Raw genomic sequence first — 13,124 nt, forward strand, 5'->3', positions numbered from 1 at the left:
TCTACGACGCCTCACGAGAGGGTTCCAAACGTATTGTGCTGCCGCGTCGGATGGGAAGGCCAGCAAGGTAATTGTTGGCAAAGTTTAAGTGGTCGCCGAGGCTCATGGCCATGCGACGTAGCTCGTACTTGACGGCGTCGGTATGGGCCTGCCCCTGTAGCACCTGCGGTGCAGGGGCGTCGGGCAGCGCGGGAAGCCCTGACGTCGAGTCGGTCAGTGAGCTTTGCGAGAGGGTGCGCTGCTCTTGACGCTGCTGCTGCTGCTGCTGCTGTTGCGGCGCCGGCTGCGGCAGCGGCGGTGCGGCCGGCTGAAAGTGCGAGGACGGGAAGCCGCCGCCGCCACCGGTTTGTTGGGGTCTGACGAGAGCCGTCTGCGGTGGAGGCGTCGTGGACTCGGGTTCCGTGTCGGCAAAGTCACTTAGGGAGTAGGGCCTTGCACTAGTGCTCATACTGCCGCTGCCGCCGCTACCGTTGGCGGTCGGCCGGTCGCTCGAGGTAGAGGCTTCGCGCTTGTGCATGCTGAAGCGGTCGTCGACGGTAGTAATCGACTCGTGGCCGCCGGTGAAGGAAAACTCGGAGCCGTCGGAGACGTAGATGGAGGGCTCGCGCGTCGAGCCGGCGGGCATCGTGTACAGCGAGGCGTGCTTCTCCAGCTCAAAGGGGTTGTTGTTGGGCCCGCCCATCTCGGAGCCGCTCATGGAGCCCACGTCTGAGTGCGACGTCGAGGGCCGCGTGGCGTCCATGACGGGGTCGGCGAAGCTCATGTCGAGGTCAATCAGCGAGCCGACCGAGGCGCGGTTGTCAAAGTGCCCGTGCACGCCTACGGCCATGTCGTGGAAGCCGGCAGAGGGTAGGACGGGCTCTGTCGGGCGGTGTACCAGCGCTGGTCGCCCGCTGCCGCCCGAGTCGGGCGCGGCAGGGACATTGTTGAAGGGGAAGCGAAACACTTCGGGGTTGGCCGATGCAGGCGGCGCGGCCATGGTTGGGAACTTCCAGTCTTGCGTCCTCCGGTTGTTAGCGCCGAGGTCGGCAGGGTCGCTGAGAGGGCCTGGAGTGTAATGAGAGTCAATGAATTCGTAGTCGAGAGATACGCGTGAGTCGCCGGGCCGCGCCTCACCAGCACGCATAGTGGTCATGTCGACAAATTGCGATAGGTCGCTCCCATGTAGCGAAGCATCCAGATCGATGAGGGATTCTCGCACGTCCGTTGCCTGCACACTATCGTCTCGCAATGGCAAGTCTGATCCGTTGCCAACAACCCCTGTCGCTGGCTGTGGAGGTGGCGGCTGGAACATTCGTCCATAGTATGCTCTTGAATTGTCCTCATAGTTAGATAGTGTGTTTGGATCGAAAATCTTTTCTAGGGGCGCTTTGAACGCAGCAAGCTGTTGTGGAGGTGGCCGGCGCCTCGACTTTGGCTTCTGCGGCTTGGCCGTGTCGAATTCGAGTTGTGCGTACTCGACGTCTGACCCGTACACATCGTACACATCCTGCGCGTCGCCGTCGTTCAGAACCTGCTGATCAAAGGCTGCTGTTGTGCTAAAGTTCCAATCCTCGTTTGCCATGGCGGCGGGTGAAAGGTCGGCCAGACCCTGTGCGCCGCCGGCTGAGAAGAGTGACCGACGGTCGCCACCCTGAGCCTCCCAGAGCTTGAAAGCCCGGACCAAGTGTGCGAGGCTTGTTGTGGGATATTCCTTCTCAGTGTTCAATATATATCTGTGGCGTTGTATTTGCTCAACAGTTGGCCGCTTGCTCGGGTCATGCTGCAAACAGTATGCAACTAGATCTTTAAGACCCGCAGAGTACTCCCCTTCTAGACGGGGGCAATGCTGCTTTAAATGTGTGCCTAGTTTGGAGAAATCCATTCCAAAAGCCACGTTTGGAGGTAGACCAGAGGCAATTTCATAGACCATGGAACCAAAAGCCCAAATGTCGACTTCAACACCATACGACGCTTGCTCATCAAAAAGTTCAGGCGCCATCCAGTGAGGTGTGCCAATAAAAGTTGTTCGTTTGTCAAACTTGGTCTCGATAACGCCGGCAACTCCAAAATCGCAAAGCTGCACGTCGCCAACCTCGGTGATGAGAACATTGGCGCACTTGAGATCTCGGTGAATAATGCCCTGGCTGTGCACCCAGTGAATGGCCTCGGCGACCTCGCGAAGGATGGGAATGATCCACTTCTCCTGCAGGCCTCCAGGTGCAGTTGGTCTCATGAGCGTGGCGACGCTGCCTCCGGCGCAGTACTCGGTCACCATCCACATGGACTGCCCGACAGGCAGTGCTTCGAGGACATGGTTGATGTTCTTGGCGCCGCTGTCGCTAAGTCGCTGCAGCGCGCTGATTTCCTTGAGCAGATCGCTGTACGTGTCGGCCAATTTGGGATTGACCGTGTCGCTCTCCTCAATGTCGATGATTTTGATGGCGACGAGGCGCCCCGAGGCGAGAGACTTGGCCTTGTAGACACGGCCAAAGCTGCCCTTGCCAATGAGCTCAGACAGCTGATACTGGGGAATCTCCTTTCCGGACTTGTTGCAGGACTCAATGACTGCTTTTTGCATCTTCTTGGCATCCTCAAACGCCTTTTGCTTGGTGGCCGAGTAGTCCGGGCCGCGGACCTGCAGTGAGGCCATCATGGTGCGAGTTGGGCGGGCCTTGGGTAGGCACTGAGACCAATGGCGCGGACGGTGCTCAAATATGCAGTAGAGGTAGTGTGCGCGGCTCACATCATTACTGCCGGACGTTTGAATAGAGATGCCCGCCTCTTGGGATCGGTCAAAGTCTGAACAGTCGTTCTGCCGTTTGTAGCAGTGAAGGACACGGAGGTAAAGTATCAGAACCAGGAGAGGGATAATGCTACGCGACCAATGGCGAGGTTTAGCCGGGGTAGCACTGATGTCACTAGAAGCCGCTAAAAAGGGCATTGAAGAGGTGGCCATGGGCGCTAAATTGCTTGGCTTACAGGGGCCAATACAGTGGATGCGCCACATTGCAATGCCTGCGCTTGACGGACACCAACATGAACACGAATAGGTATCTACATACATAGATAGTAGGTGGCAATGAGCTCCAATTTGCGCAACGTGGCCGTCTATCATATTTTCGTATATATGTTTCAACTCGAAATATTTACAACTCAAACCCTCAGCGTCTAAAGGTGTTCTCCAACGCGAATCCGTCTCCATCCTTGCTCGAGGCCGCAAAGCTCTCCTCCGATGTGGCATCAATTGCAGACTCATCCAGAGCCCCATCCTCAGCCTCCTGCTCCTGCTCTTGCTCCTGTTCCTGCTCCTGCTCCAGCTCGCGCTCCTCCTGCCCTCCCTCTTCCGCCTCGTCGTCGCCAACCTGCGTATCCGGCACCAGCCTAGCGAGCATCGTCTCCACGCGCGACACGGCCTTTTCCATGGCCCGCAGGCGGTCCTCGAGGCTCTCCGACTCCTGTTCGGCCGCCGAGAAGGAGCCGCGCAGCTTCCTGCGGATCCCCGGAAACGTCGAGTCCCTACGCGACGGCTTCCGCACCTCGATGCTGCCCGTCGTGTTTTGGCGCGTAAACTGCCGCCGGATGAGGTGGCGCGTCATGGGGTCATCGACGGTAATGTCGTCGCGCACATCGTCAGGCGGCGGCTCGTCAAAGACGGACCGGATGTAGCGGCCGGCGGACAGCTGCCACTTTTGCCAGAACCACTTACCGTGCCCCTTGGCCGTCTCATCGCCGCCCGGATTGTACTTGTAGTCGTGGTGGTCCCAGGTGACGCGGCGCTCGGCGACGGCGATGATGAGGAGGAGTGGCAGATTGACGAGACGCACGGCGGCCACGTGGATCTTGTGGAACCAGCGCGGGCTCACAATGAATTTGAGCGGGAGAAAGATGAAGACGGCCAAGATATTGAACGGCGGTTGGTAGGCAAAGATGGCATCCGCCTTAACGCCCTCAAGAGTGAGCACTGCTCGTCGAAACTGTATCTCGGCGGTGGCGTTGGCCGAGATGATGCTAAACGTGTTGGAGAGCATCGAGACGAGAATCGTCAGGAACAGCGTGTTGCCGAGAAAGGCAAAAGCCACCATAAGGCTCGGCCCCAGCAACCAGTGAAACTCGGCCGACCTCTGAATACCGGTTCCGTCGAGGCCGAACCAGATGAAAATCATCCATTTGGAAATGGTGAGCCAGGGATGCGCACCCTCTCCGAGCCACAGCAGCGACAGCAAGAATCCAAAAAAGCACCAGGCCGAGAGCGCTGTGAGAAGAAAGAAATCTGCCATCATGGAACGCAAAGACAGGAAGACGAGATTGTCCGAGAGCAGGGTAAAGGCCAGCCGGGGCACCAGCAATGGCGCAGCGAGAGCGAGAACATCAAACGACTGCTCGCCCGGGCCCGGAAGTCCAGTGCGGAAGCTGTGCACCCGCAGGATGAGGTATACGCTGTAGATGAAGACGAAGCCAACGTCCAAAAACGACCAGAGATTCTGCGTGTACACGTTCCATCCGTGGGCAATCAGCGTCGCAAACTGATCTAGCCCCCATCCAAAGGCATACACGGCAAAGAGGCACTCGGTCACGGTCAGCTTGTCCTTTTCGCGCATCACCATGAGCGCCGTGTAGAGGGACAGCAGAATGGCAAACTGAATCGACTCGAGAATGGTCCTCGTGCGGGGTACAATCAAACGGTACTGGTTCAGCAGCGGTGAGCCGCGCGGGTCGTAGAGCGAGATTGGCTTGCGCTTGTAATGGTCGGGGATTATGTCCCACTGGGTCGAGGGCGTGTAGATGATGCGGCCGTCGTAGATGGCGGCAACGACCTTTTGGCACGTCGTCGAGCTGAGAAAGTGCTTGCTCTCCGTCAGAATGGCCACCTCGAGCGAGGGCAGCGTGCGGTGATAGCCGCGCCATATGCGCCGCTCGGCCGCGGCGCGCGTCGCCGCCGGCGCGTTCTGGTACGGGTCGAAGCCGGCAACGAGGACGTGCGCGAGAAACAGCAGTCCCTCGCTGCCGTCGTGGTCCTCGCCAAAGCGTCGCAGGATGCGTGTGGCGATAATTTCGCAAAGCGTGGCGCGCGTCCAATTGACATTTTGGCGATTGCTCGAGTACGACTCCTCGTCGAGGAACTGGGCGCGGTTCACCAGCAGGCAGTACACTGTTTTTCACGATGTGCCATCCATTAGCCTCGTCCTTCCTGTGATTCTTTCTTATCTGTCTGATATCCCCAGGTAAAACGTACCGATCGAGAGATCGTCCAGCTCGTAAAACTTGTCGACGAGCGGCCGCACGACGGTAATGTTGATGCGCACATCGCGCAGCTGCTCCAGACTCAGGTAGTCTTCGACGACGCTGGTAATGTCGCGCCTTATACGGTGAATCGTCGTGTACACGGGCAGGTGGCTGTGCGGGTTGGTGACGCAGCTGTAGAGACCATCATCGTCGCCGTGGTCAGTGTACATTCGGCGGAGCAGCGGCCGGCGCTGCTCCTCCTCGGGCGACGGCGGCAGCGTAACATGTCGCCGCGTCGGTCGTTGCGTCATGCTGTGTTTTTCTTTTTTTTTTTTTTTTTTTCCCTTTGATCAATGTGGGAACCGGATTATGCGTGACTCGGGAGAAGGATCGATGGTGGTTTTGGGATCGGCCGCAGCTCTCCAGTCGTGTCGTAATCTAGGTCCGAAGAATCGACAAGCACTAGATGCCGCCGTTTACGTCTCGGCTACAAATAGCATATTGAAGTGCGTAATAGGATGAGAAGCGAGTCCTTGATGGGCGATGAAGCTGCACGAGTAAGCTTGGCATAAGTTGGAGGCACGCCCGAGGACTGATTGCAGATGCGTGGGTCAACGGGATGAAACTTGGCGCTGGTGAAGTCGAGGCCGAGACCGCTGTGGTGTGGCGGTCGTGGTTTCGTCGTCAGTGGCGCACGTCCAGTCCACCCATCCAGTACACCCACTGTAGCTTGATCATCGATCGCATCTCGTCCTTGCATGACTTGGCAATCTGCAATAATTCTGGTTCACTGGCAGCGCAAAATGGTCATTTTATTAATCACACTTCATCACTAACTGTCTTTGTGTCTCTTCAATCACCTTTTACAAGAATTGCTATCTCGGCATTTTACAAGCGCGGTTTGTCTCCCTTTTGCGCCAGTTCCGCGAGCTGCCACCCAAACTCAGCCATGGGTATCCGACCAGCCGCGTACGCCTGCGCCTGGGCGCTGCTGGCCTGCCGCACCGCGTAGCGCGCGGCGATGCCCTGCAGGACGCCCGCGATCTTGTACAGGCTAAAGGCCGCGCCCCAGTTGAGCTCCGGCAGCGGGTCGTAGCCCGAGGCCGCGGCGTACCACTGGATGATCTGGTCAGGCTGCGGCAGGCCGGGCGTCTTGCCAGGCAAAAAGGCGGCCGTCTCGGCGTGCGCGCCGCCCGAGGCCCGCGCCAGGTAGAACTGCGTGAGAAAGTTGCAGACGTCGGAGAGCGGGTGGCCGATGGTGGCCATTTCCCAGCTATTATGGCGAATGCTCGATTAGCAATCATCATTGGATACGCCAGAACAAGGGCGTTGGGCGATACTCACTCTAGAATACCGATAATGCGCGGCTCCGTCTTGTGGAAAATAATGTTGTCTATCTTGTAGTCGCCGTGGATAAGTGTCGCCCTGTCCTTGGGCTGCTGCTTGACGTCGCTGAAAAAGGCCATAATCTCCTCAAAGTGCGGCAGCTGGCCGACCGGCTCCTTGGTCTCGACGTCGGCGACTTGAGCCTGCATCTCGCAAATAGTCGTCCACGTCTGCACCTGTCTGCTATAAAACCCCTTGTGCTTGCCAAAGCTCTCGAGGCCGACTTTGCGAAAGTCGACGCTGTGGAAGCGCGCAAGCGTCTCAATAGCCGCCCTCCACAGTGCCGTGCGCTCCTCGGCGCCGACGCCTGGCATGGTAAAGTCCTCAAAGATGCGGCCGTCTAGAAACTCCATGATGTAAAACGGCGTGCCGATGATGGCCTCGTCTTCGCACAGCGCGTACGCCTTGGGCACCGCAATATCCGTGTCGCGCAGCGCGTGGATGATGCGGTACTCGCGGTCGACGCGGTGTGCCGTCTTGGAGATTAGCTTGCCCGGCGGCTTCTTGCGCATCACAAATTTGCCCCCGACGGCGTCGGTGATTTGGTACGTCGGGTTGGACTGGCCAAAGCCAAACTGAACGGGCGCGTCAGCTATGAGCACACCTCCATGAGGCTGAGTGAGACATACCTGCTTGAGCTGCAGTGGCGTTTTGATCTCAGGCACATTCTCATCCACGTACTTGGCAAATGCCTTTTCGTCAATTGGTTGTCTGATTTTGCCCGCCATGGTGTCCAAAGGCCCTGCGGGACAGAAGAAGATGGTCAGATGCGAGATTCAAGTCGGACAAGGCGGGGTGGGCGTGATGAGAGACTCTCTCTACTCGTGCGGATAGCCGTTACTTTCACGTGCAGCCTCTGCTTCGTACGGCGGCTTGCTAGGTGCGTCAAAGATATCAAAGGAGCACCACCGAGGTAGCAATCGACGACAAGAGCCTTGCAGAAATGATGTCGGAGTCAAAATGAGCTCGCGCGGCCAGTCCAAGGTAATTGGAGAAGGCAGCCGAGGCTCCTGGCCTCTCCGCGGGAAGCCATTTGGCCCCACAACTTCCCCCAGATTGCAACGCACTGCGGCCCCGAATCCTGTTTAGCCGTACCCAAAAGCCTACCTATAACAAGAGCCGGTGAATTCTGCAAAAAGTCCGTCTCCCCACACCCTCACACTCAATACGTCCTGCGTGTTAAATTGCATCATGTAATAGCACAGGGAGCTTATCAATATCATGTTGCTGTAATGTCCGAGACGGAAGCCACTATGCCAGGTCTCGCACAGTACAACATTCTGGCACCAACTTGTACTGTACCATGGACATCCTCACAAAATACAACATTTGGCATCTATTCAGGCCGAGACCTAGTCAAAGTACACAGAGTCAATTTCACAAAAAGATCAAGTAACTAGGTAGGTAGTGTCCTTTCCGAGGCGTGTATCCGGTGACGGACCAAACCAGCCATTGCTTTCTAAAACCCGCCACCCAAACAAAAAAATCAAGTTCCCATTGCTCAAACGCAAAATCAAGTCGATAAGAAGATAGTTCATGTGAGTTGGCCGGCACTCAACAATTGCTCCGTCGTTTCCCTGCGCTTATGAAGCGGCCATTCCAATTCCGTCCTCGTTGCCCATCACTCTTTGCAAGTTCTGTTTCTCTCCTCCGTTCTTCATTTTCTGGCCGCCCAAAACATGGCCGTCTCTGTTTGCTCCAGTCCCGGTAATGCCAAGTCACATTTCCGAATCCGGGCCAACAAAACACGGTAAGATAAATAGGAGGGTATCCTTCGCATCAAAGCCCCAAACATCCCATCCATTCGCCAACCTGTGGGACACGCAGTTCACACAAGATTTTGCATCCAACACGATACCGTAGCCCATATCCAGTCACCGTGAACCAAGAAAAAGTCCCAGTACGCCTAGCCAGAGTTCGTGCGCGGGCAGTGTAAGCAAATCGAAAGACCTGGCAACGATAAACCAGCCAATAAGTCGTTTCGGGCTTTCCGGTAGCAGGTGTATTCCATATGCCACGAAATCTGCGGGTTGCCGAAATGCTGGTCTGTAGACAAAAGAAACGATGGAAAGAACATGAGGCTGAGCAAAAGATTGATGGCCTCCCTGCAGCATTCATAAATCGTCACAAGTACGTGCAACAAGTCCAGGCACGTATCTGGTTGTCACGTACAGCCGGTTCATCGGCTGCTTTCTGCTGCGCCTCTAGCACTCTCCTCCCCTGCAGCATCATTTTTTCGAGGCTTCTTGCTTTGCCCATCCGGTGCGGATTCTGACTTGCGCTTAGCACCAGCGCCTGCACCACTAGGTTCTTTGGCCTCATCCGCATCCCCTTCGGCTTCTTCAGGGCTATCCTCTGGACCTTTTCCATCCTTTTCGAGGGCAGCAACCTCTTCTGTCGTCAGGAAGCGACCACCGGGTCCACGAGGTCTCCGCATAGCGTGGTTGTGGCGTGACTCGTGGAGGTAGGGTCGTCTTCCCTTGGAAGTTAGTCGCAGCTGTTCCTCGAGTCTTTGGCGCGCGACGCGACGTTTCAGAATTCGGTGAAATTGCTTCGCATTGACGTAGAGCGGCGACTCTTCGACGCCACTGGCAGGCATTTCGGGGGACTGCGGATGAGCCATGGTCATTTGCGCCTGAGGGACACCGGGCCGGCCCATCATGGCTTGCGGATTGGGGACTCCAGACTGGCTGACTCGGCGCGGTATTTGATTATTCATTCGAGGAGAGGGACGGCCATCCTTTTTGCCTCCCATTCGAGGAGAAGTGTGAGGCATGCTGGGGTCGGAGTGCATGTAGGGGTAATTTGAGCCAGATGCGGCGGCAGTGGCAGCCATGGCGGCAGCTTGAATGCCGTTCATGTTGTAGGCGACTGGCTGCATGCCTTGTTGTGGCACGCCATATTGAGGTTGATACATGTTGTGGGTTTGGAGCTTGGACCAAAACTTGGACCGATCTCGTGTGTTGACACAGCAGGTGGATGTACGACTAAGATCGATTGTGCGACTTGTCGACGCAGCGGCTACTTCGGGAGTAGAGGGCGGCGGTATATGAGGCGCTGCTGGTGGCGTGTGGCTAGATAGAGTACCAAGAAAGCGCACAAATCTACAAACGGCGAGCAGGTTAGCGAGTTACATGACGGAATCGGTGGTTAGGCACAGATAGCAAGACAGCGAACGCGTCGATGGTTTGCGATGGCATTGCCCAAGGTGTTGCTAGCGGGTTGTGGCGGTGGTGGTGGTGGTGCCCCTCCTATTGATGCGCTGGCAAAGGTGGTGCAGAGGTGAGAGGCACTGCAGGACGGCGGGGGAAGGTCAAGCACGCTTTCAGGAGCGGGAGGGGTTGAAATGGCGATGGGAAACCGGCGCAGCTTGGGCCAGGGTGCAAGGAGGCCCGATGCAAAGGATGGTGGCATTGGGCCGCTTGTTGGCCCAATAAGCACAAAGGCGCGCCAGGTGCTCATCCGCAGCTAAGACAGGCGATGAAGGGAAAGAATTGTGCAGCGCATGTGGCCGGGGAAGGGCAGCCCTGGCGATGCTCGACGCGGCATGATCTTGTCGCAACAAGAGGTGCTCGTGCAGCGAGGTTGCATCGAGTAGGCTAACGAGCGAGTCGACTTCCTCGGGGGCCGGCGGTGCCAACGGCGCCAGGACGGGCTGTGCGCAAAGGCCGTACAAACGGTGGTGAGGTCACGTCGTGCAAAGCCAGGAACTTACACAACAGCGCTGTACAATTATTGACGGACAAGACCAGACGAAGAGGGTGCAAGGGCTGGGGTGAGGCGCAACTGTGAGCTTCTATTGTGTTGGACCGCTTGCAACAAGGCCAGGAAAAGCGCGCAGGCCAAGTGCGCGGCGCGAAGCGAGGCCAGAGAAAAGAGAGAGGGAGAGGATGGAGTCAAAGTGTGAAGATGATGGAATTCGGCAGAGTCGTTGAACGGCTTGAAGAGGGTCGCACGAATATAACAAAAAGGGCAAAAGCTCACCTTGAAGCTGTGCGACGGTCGGATGTTGGGCCGTAGATTCGCGCGTCGCAGCGGCTCACGTTCAAAAAAAGGCAGGAAAAAAGCGTGATTTGCTGGAATTCGAGGATGGAGTTGGTAATGTCGAGGGTAGATCAAGGAGACGCCGCAGACGCGCCGTGTCAGCTGACAATAGAGAATGATCCAATGGAAAGGAGAAGCAAGGCAGCGACAAAGACGATGATAGGCCTCTTGTATCGCGAAGATGCGATGGCCTTGAGAAAAGACGCGGCGCACGAAGCTGATTTGCTGGGCTGGGAGGGGGCCGGTTAGCGGATGGAAGAAGGTGGTTGGTGCGTGAAGAGTGAAAGGAGCGAGTAGGTTTTGAGGTTTCAGCGGGCACGGTGGGCTGCAGATGGTACTAGCAGGGGGGCAGCAAGAAAAAGAGAGGCAAGGAATCGGGTTGCCGCGGAGGGTTGAGAGCTGTAATATTCTCGTCAGTTCATGTAGCTTTTGATGCAGTGTTGTTGTTTTTCTTTTTCTTTTTTTGTGAATTTTGTTGATGTTGAGGCTGAGTATGCGATGACTCGACCAGTCTCCAAAACGGCATTATAAGCTCTTTGTTGCCAGCTGCCTATTTCCAGCTGCGAGCTGCCCACCTCGGAGCTTCCACACCCACGCCGCACTCAAGCCGGCGCATTGCCGAGCTCTGCCTGCGCAGCGCGGAATCACTTGCCCGCAGCGGAAACTGTCGAGAGAGGGGGGCGGAGACCGGTCACGGCGCAAACACAAAATCAAAAAGAATAACCAAGGAATGAAACTCGTCCAAAAATCAGGAGCGAATCAAGGAAGCAACTGGCAACTCACAAGCAACGATTACGCATCACTCTCTCGATGCTCCAAAACACTGCACGGCGCCCGTAGCTGCCGACACCAACTCTTGGAATCCAGCCCAGTGCCAGTGCTGTTGCTCAGCACCTCAGGCAGCTTTGATAGGCAACAGGGCCTCCTCGGACCAAACTCGGGTGTGGAGCGGGACACCTCGCATCCTGGTTGGCCCAGGGTTCCGCCCGTTGGTAGTCCAATGCTGTCAGTACGTACCTTTATGCGTGTGTACGGCACTGCTGCTTTGCGTAAAGCTAATTCGTCCAGATATCCTATTCCCCTCGATCAACTCGTTTTAATTTCCGACCGCGCGTATGCGTTGTCCGTGTGCTTGTACAGCCAAGTGCTTCCTCTGTGCAACCAGTGAGTGCTTTTGGCCGTTGGCAGCAAAGAAAGTAAAACAAGAGGTGGGCAGACTTGATTGGACCGTGCAAGAGGAGAAAACCAAAATGCCTCAACATGATTTGAGGGATGGGGGGCCACAGTTTTTCAAGACCTGTGACTGGCTGATTCAGCTCGCATGTGGGGCTACACGAGCCACTGCCTCTGCCAAGGCCCCTCATTGGCTGTCTGAGGCTGAGCGCCGTGTGCCAAGTAAGTTGAGTGCCTTTGTTGTTCCACTTTTTAATACCTGACCGACCGCTCCCAGCTGGCAGACTGTTCCGCCAGCTGCCAACGCATATTGTGAACTCTGTTTACTCTTGCACTTGAACACAAAACTGATCAATTCGTCACGAGGTTCTCTCAGCTCGCTCGCTCATCTTCACGTTCAAATTTACTTTGCCCGCAACCTCTTGTCCAGAAAGAGCTGATGCATACTCTGCTTGCCTGCCTACCACACCTCATCTCCCCTCCCACCGCCACGCTACACCACGCTACACCACGGCCGTCCAGCCCGTCATCCTACTGTGCTGCAATGTCAGAAATCTTCTGGCGAGGCACAAGGAACAGGAAAAATGATACTCGTGACAAAACAAAGATGCCAAATTCGATGCTCTTCCGCCTCGCAAAGCATGGCTCCCTACCGCCATTCGATGAGCTAAAATTACTGGGTAGCTTGCAAGTGCTAATAATAACTACCTTGCCCGGCTATCATGAGCCTGTTGCGTTGCTGGCATTCACTGTTGAAAAAAAGCAAATGATCCCGCCCCTTCAGGGAGCGATCGGCGTGGTGCCTCCGGGCGTGTATACCTGAATGGTTTTCTGAGCTGGCACTTTCTAATCAATCTAACTAACGCGGCAGTGCTGCACACCATCTTGCGTAAGTTGCCATCACGCATTAGTACGTCTCATCGCCAAAATCGCCCGCCAAGTACCACCCAACCGTCGCTGCAAGCCTACGCGGGAGCCCAGGCACTGACCCCCCTACGGACCTGGCATCATGCCTAAAAAAGGGTTCAATTCTGTGTCGCGCCGTGACGATGCGTCGTGGGCTTGGGCTTCTATCACCACCCATTCGTCGGGCTCAGCCGTTGTAGTCAAGAAGACTGTTCCATCCAGCTCAACATGCCCAATCACGCTACGCAATGTGAAGCGCGAGAAACTCCGTTCCGATAGTAGCCTTCATTCAGGCAGTGACTGCAGAACGTCATCCTGAATGCCGAGTCTCCACTCTTGGGCAGCTGCGAGGTGATGCCTCCGCCGCGTACTTTGTGATGCGATGATAACCTCGCCGATAATACAATGCT

At 56.3% G+C, this 13,124-nt stretch overlaps 5 protein-coding genes across 5 annotated transcripts; 1 reads left to right on the forward strand and 4 right to left on the reverse strand.

Moving 5' to 3' along the window:
* Position 1: 1 nt before the first annotated feature.
* Positions 2 to 2,938, reverse strand: BBA_01154 (serine/threonine-protein kinase nak1; the record flags this gene model as incomplete). Its single annotated transcript, XM_008596251.1, has 1 exon — positions 2 to 2,938. One exon carries the CDS (start codon positions 2,936 to 2,938, stop codon positions 2 to 4), a length of 2,937 nt encoding a protein of 978 aa, XP_008594473.1.
* A 205-nt stretch (positions 2,939 to 3,143) lies between these two features.
* BBA_01155 (nonselective cation channel) lies at positions 3,144 to 5,516 on the reverse strand (the record flags this gene model as incomplete). The annotated part of the gene is made up of 2 exons (XM_008596252.1): positions 3,144 to 5,131; positions 5,216 to 5,516. 2 exons carry the CDS (start codon positions 5,514 to 5,516, stop codon positions 3,144 to 3,146), a joined length of 2,289 nt encoding a protein of 762 aa, XP_008594474.1.
* A 577-nt stretch (positions 5,517 to 6,093) lies between these two features.
* BBA_01156 (phosphotransferase enzyme family protein) lies at positions 6,094 to 7,319 on the reverse strand (the record flags this gene model as incomplete). The annotated part of the gene is made up of 3 exons (XM_008596253.1): positions 6,094 to 6,478; positions 6,550 to 7,166; positions 7,221 to 7,319. The coding sequence occupies 3 exons, from the start codon at positions 7,317 to 7,319 to the stop codon at positions 6,094 to 6,096; spliced, it is 1,101 nt and encodes a 366-aa protein (XP_008594475.1).
* A 1,451-nt stretch (positions 7,320 to 8,770) lies between these two features.
* On the reverse strand, positions 8,771 to 9,508 carry BBA_01157 (CCAAT-binding complex subunit HAP2; the record flags this gene model as incomplete). The annotated part of the gene is made up of 1 exon (XM_008596254.1): positions 8,771 to 9,508. One exon carries the CDS (start codon positions 9,506 to 9,508, stop codon positions 8,771 to 8,773), a length of 738 nt encoding a protein of 245 aa, XP_008594476.1.
* A 2,377-nt stretch (positions 9,509 to 11,885) lies between these two features.
* On the forward strand, positions 11,886 to 12,147 carry BBA_01158 (uncharacterized protein; the record flags this gene model as incomplete). The annotated part of the gene is made up of 2 exons (XM_008596255.1): positions 11,886 to 12,030; positions 12,086 to 12,147. 2 exons carry the CDS (start codon positions 11,886 to 11,888, stop codon positions 12,145 to 12,147), a joined length of 207 nt encoding a protein of 68 aa, XP_008594477.1.
* Between the last annotated feature and the right edge of the window lie 977 nt (positions 12,148 to 13,124).

The sequence above is a fragment of the Beauveria bassiana genome, assembly GCF_000280675.1.
Source record: "Beauveria bassiana ARSEF 2860 unplaced genomic scaffold BBA_S00002, whole genome shotgun sequence".
Lineage (NCBI taxonomy): Eukaryota > Fungi > Ascomycota > Sordariomycetes > Hypocreales > Cordycipitaceae > Beauveria > Beauveria bassiana.